General features: G+C 33.5%; 1 protein-coding gene across 2 annotated transcripts in view; it reads right to left on the bottom strand.

The window, feature by feature from the left end:
* LOC127638507 (voltage-dependent calcium channel subunit alpha-2/delta-4-like) overlaps window positions 1–5,383 on the bottom strand; it is a 38,042-nt gene that overhangs the window by 19,776 nt on the left and 12,883 nt on the right. For both annotated transcript variants that reach the window (XM_052120063.1, XM_052120064.1), the window contains exons 15-25: window positions 5,027–5,101; window positions 4,794–4,880; window positions 4,345–4,416; window positions 3,688–3,749; window positions 3,486–3,553; window positions 3,197–3,242; window positions 2,950–3,047; window positions 2,758–2,851; window positions 2,501–2,593; window positions 487–617; window positions 247–315 (exon numbers count right to left, since the gene is read on the bottom strand). In XM_052120063.1, coding sequence (XP_051976023.1) covers window positions 247–315; window positions 487–617; window positions 2,501–2,593; window positions 2,758–2,851; window positions 2,950–3,047; window positions 3,197–3,242; window positions 3,486–3,553; window positions 3,688–3,749; window positions 4,345–4,416; window positions 4,794–4,880; window positions 5,027–5,101 — 895 coding nt within the window. The remainder of the gene's footprint in view (window positions 1–246; window positions 316–486; window positions 618–2,500; window positions 2,594–2,757; window positions 2,852–2,949; window positions 3,048–3,196; window positions 3,243–3,485; window positions 3,554–3,687; window positions 3,750–4,344; window positions 4,417–4,793; window positions 4,881–5,026; window positions 5,102–5,383) is intronic.

Genomic DNA, 5,383 nt, shown 5'->3' with positions numbered 1-5,383 from the left:
CACATGTTTAATGTTTTTGTCTATGTTAAAATTGTGTACAGTATTTTTAATAGGTAAGATATATATTATATAATTAAACATTATCTTCAAATGGTTGTAGAGAAATAATAAGTGGTGAATGATCATAACTTCACAAGCAAAAATATATAATTGGCTATTTCTAAGCCAGCCTTGTCTTCTCAAAATATGCTGATAGTGCTGATCTAAAATCAGCTCTCAGTAAGCAAACAAGTACAGATATCTTACCTCCGGCGAGTGCAGTTCGTTTCCCCTCAGACACTGTCACAGATGTTACAGCCACAAAAGTGTTCCTGCCTGTTAAACAGAGGTCAAAGTTTGCTGTAGCTCATAAAATAAACTGTAAATTGTGACATTGTTGTGACAATTGATATATATGAAATATATCAACTCGACAATGCAATAAACAATAAATGAAAATAGATGATCTCTGCCATAAAGATAAAGTGTATTTAACTATTTTAGTACCTTTGTTTACATCATCTTGCGGGACATAAAAGAAGAATTGTCCAGGTTTGTTCTCAGCTGCCAGACGATACCAGATGGGGAAGTGGTCAAGCGTGAACAGGTTTTCTTTGTCCACAGCGGTCAAGAACTTCCTGTGGAATCAAAGAATCAGGAGAGGTGTAAATATGGCTTGTCTAGAGTGTTATTGTTATAGATGCAGGTAGACAACTTAACAAGCAGGTCAATAACATACAATTAATAATAATATTAATAACTACTATTAAAAATATTGCTATTGATTACATTTAAAGTAATTTCTAAATAACATGATTTTCATTGCAGTTTTTAGCACATTGTAAAAAAAACTGGCAGATGTGGTTGCCAGAACTTTACAGTACAAAATCAGTGACTATGTATCAGGCATTCTAGAATGTCATTTTGGTGTCAATATATATAGTTCCTAATCTACACTCACTGAGCCCTTTATTAGGAACACCTGTACCTCTACTTGTTCATGCGATTATCTAATCAGCCAATAGTTTTATTTATTTACTAAAATCATGTTAACACACATATTTATTACATTGTGGCTATACTTTTGAAACAGTGAGTATTTTAACATTTACGGATTGGCCCCCATTCACTTCTATTGTAATTGCCTCACTGAATTGCAGCATTGCAATGCATAAAATCAGGCAGGTACGGGTCAGGAGCTTCAGTTAATGTTCATATCAGAATTGGGGGAAAAAATGTGATCACAGTTTTATCAACCATGTCATTATTATTGGTGCCAGATGGGCTGGTGTGAGGATTTCTGTAACTGCTGATCTCCTGGGATTTTCACACACAACAGTCTCTAAAGTTTACTCAGATTGATGCCAAAAACTGTGGACAGAAATGCCTTGTTGATGAGAGAGGCCAACGGAGAATGGCCAGACTGGTTCAAGCTGACAGAAAGGCTACAGTAACTCAGAAAACCACTCTGTATAATTGTAGTGACCAGAATAGCATCTCAGAATGCACAACACGTCGAACCTTGAGGTGAATGGGCTACAACAGCAGAAGACCATGCCAGGCACTTTATTAGGACCATAGTGTTCCTAATAAAGTGCTAAAAGAGTGAATATAATGATTATATTATATATGAATTCATATTTAAAAAATAATAACAAAAATAAAGGTATTTAATAATACTGATAACACCATAAAAACAAAGGTTGTACGATACACTATATCATTAATGTAAACAATTTGAACAACATTTTACTATAAGGTACATTATATAATATTAGCTAGTTAAATATAATATTTTCACTGTAAATTATGGAATAAATGTATGCTTTTAAATTCTAAAGAACATTTACAGTAAAAGTGACATGTATTATTTTATTAAATATAATATAATTATGGTAACACTTTACAATAAAGTTCAATTTGTTAAAATTAGTTAATGCATTGTTATCATGAACAAACAATGAACAATATATATTTTTACCGAATTTATTAATCTTTGTTAATGGTATTTAATGAAAATACAATTGTTCTTTGTTAGTTCACTAATGTAAACATATACAACTTTTGATTTAAAATATGTATTACTATATGTTGAAATTGATATTAACGCTAAGATTAAGATTATTCAATGCTGTAAAAGAATTGTTCATTGTTAGTTCATGTTAACTAATGTTAAAAAATAGAACCTTATTGTAAAGTGTTACCATAATTTCTCACTGTATATGGTAATGAGCTGAGTATAACTAGATAAAACATACACTATATGGCCAAAAGTTTGTGGACACCCCTTTTTAATTAACATGTTTGACGATGACCTCACTGATACTCTTGTCTGAATGGGAGCAAATACATCCAGCTATATTCCAACATCAAGTGGAGAGCCTTTTGCAGAAGAATGGCAAATGTTATAGCAGCAAAGAGTGAAATTAAATGTTCAATAAGCACTTACGAATGTCGGTTATGTTTTCCATTTTTTACAGTGAACAGATTTAAGGAGTTGATCTCTCAATAGCTCACTCACTTTCCCACTCGTTTCTCATTTCCAGCATATCTGATGACACGCATCAGCCCAGAGCGGGTTCCAAGGAAAGCTGTCTCCATGCCTTCATCTACACTAAAGAGAGATGAAAGCAAAGAGAGAAAGACTTCAAACACAAAACACTAATCCTTTTTTCACAAAATGTTCTTTAGAAGGAAGGAGAGATTTCACAGGGTAAACAAAAATCTTTGTGTAGGTATTTAATGGACAACTTATACAGATTAAACAAAGCCTCTTACCTGGGGCTGGTTAGTGTCAGTGAAGTCCAGTAGGCCTCCAGTGGAGCTGTCACCACTGCATCAAAAAGAATTTGCTGTAGCAGTATCTCATCACCTGTTGCAAAAATGTCACAATTATCTATACAGAATTTAGCAACTGAACAGGTAATATGATAGCATGAATGATGGAAAACAAAGTTAAGGAAAACTCACACTCCAAGTCTGGCTCTTTGCCAGTCAGGTATCGGACCACTGCCTGGAGCTGATTGAGCTTACGGTGGTGAGGGTCAATATCTGTCTCGCAGTATGTCCTGAGTGATTAAACCAAAGATCATAAGTCTAACATAGCATGATATATACTTTGAGGTTTTTAGGGACCTATTGCCCTAACGGTATTCAGAACAAAATACACCAAATGCTAGCAGTTGTGATATTCTCACTTCAAAACAACAATACTTACCATTCATCAGCTATTGTGAGATCAGGCTGCTGAAGGTCATGAAGACCTAAAGAAAGCAGAAAACGTTCAGAAGCAACATCAACGAGTGATGCGGCAGCTTAATATCTCGTTAACTTAAAGATCTTTTCACTCGGTGTTGTTTTGAAAATGTATTTCTTATATCCATTATACTAATAATTATATATATATATATATATATATATATATATATATATATATATATACTGTATATGTGTGTGTATGTACAATTTCTTATATAAGCCATTAATCATAAATACAGTGAACTCACCCTCTTCCACAGAAACATTCCCAATGAACATGTACTGCCCGTGACCTCTTGTAAGCACCATACCAAAACTGACATAAAAATATTCATTAAAGACATTATATGAAGATATTGTTATTTAAAATGAAAATACAATAAACAAATGCTAGAGAAATGGTATCTATAAGCTTTTCCATGTTTAAGAATGAACAAAAGCTTAACAAACCTAAATGGCGTCTCATTGATGGTAGTGTAGAAATAATCGTTTTTGAGGAACAAGGGTCTTTTCTGGATGATACAAAGAAAAGTGCCTTCACAAAGACTATCAAACATATTTCTTATAAGTTATTATCTAATGCAGTACCCACAAAAACACAAACAACACATGTTGTGTTTGTTTTTGTAATGTTATTACTTATAGAGTGACTCTCATGAAACCGGTCATGAACATGTTCATGTCAGGTTCTACCCCAAAATAAAAATAAAACATAAATAAATAAATAAATATTATTTATTCTTATTCTTATTTGTTTATATTATTATTAGTATAATTTATATGATTTTAAATTACAGCAAATGACTGGAAATAAATTATATACTTTACAATCAATTTATATTTTCAATATTAAAAATATACTTTGAATCTTATTTCAGGACCATTAAGATTTTTCTGCATTTTAAAAATATTTTAAATGAAATAAAAAAAAAAATGTCATTACTGTAATGTGGGAAAGAAGTCTTATTCCTTGTTTTTATTTATTTATTTTTATTTTTATTTTTTTGGGATGATATTTTAAAGTTTTTGTGAGGGTTTCATTAAAAAGAGCAATTAAGTGGGTGGATTGCGTAAAAGATACATAAAAACTGATATAAACACACTCACCCCTTTATCCACAGCTGCCCTCACGTTTAAAGCCAGAGTACCTGTCTCTCCTTTCACCATGGCTGTTCTCAACTGTGCAGAAATAACAGAACATCAGAAAGCTGAGCATACCTGAGTGTACGTGTACCATTTTTTTTTTTAGGTTACAAATGGGTAATTACAAGGTTATTGTGCTATAAATGTGATTTCTGAAGACATTTCTGGTGTCCCCATAATTGAAACAGTTTTATTGAAAATGAAAAAATGCAGAAAGCTTTCTGTGAGGTTTAGGTTTAGGGGTTGTGTTAGGTTTAGGAGATAGAATCTATAGTTTGTAAAGTATAAAAACCATTATGTCTATGGAAAGTCCTCATAATGATAGGTAGACCAACATCTGTGTGTGTGTGTGTGTTTGTGTGTTTGTGTGTGTGTGAGTGTGTGTGCGGCGTGTGTGTGTTTGTAAAACTCACACTGTCCTCAGTGTCCTCCCACTCAGCCTCTGATAGATCAACACTGTTGTAGTTAGGCTTAGGTTTCAACTTCTTCCCATCATGATACTGTCAAACAAACAGAGTTAAGGCAGCAAGAGAGATGAAAAAATCAATATAACATCACTTCATGGCATTTAGGTCAATATCTAGAGGACAGTGGAAAAGATTTTGAGTGATTGAGACAGTAAGTTAAAGGATTCAGATGGACTCACCAGAGGTCGTAGATCAGGATGGGCCAGAATGTATCCATTGTTTGTGATGAGGAAGGCGTAGCCGTGAGTTCCAAGCTAAAAGACACACATTTCATGATTACCATTGGCACCACAGACATTTATACTGAAATTACAAGAGACTTTAGAGGGGGATGCACACCGGGCACTTCAGGCGGATGACATACAGCTGCCAAAATTTCGAAACCATTGCTTTCTTTGAATATATGCATATCGCCACTGTTTCTTGCCATCGACGCCGCACAGACACAATCTTTGGGGATGCTCAAAATTCTTTGCGCTACTCACATAGTTTTCCATTCAATTAGACCCAAATTGTTATCAAGGGAAATATATTAT

The sequence above is a fragment of the Xyrauchen texanus genome, chromosome 46, assembly GCF_025860055.1.
Source record: "Xyrauchen texanus isolate HMW12.3.18 chromosome 46, RBS_HiC_50CHRs, whole genome shotgun sequence".
NCBI classification, from domain to species: domain Eukaryota; kingdom Metazoa; phylum Chordata; class Actinopteri; order Cypriniformes; family Catostomidae; genus Xyrauchen; species Xyrauchen texanus.
Note: the sequence above shows the minus strand (reverse complement) of the source record. Positions and strands in the feature narration are given on the sequence as shown.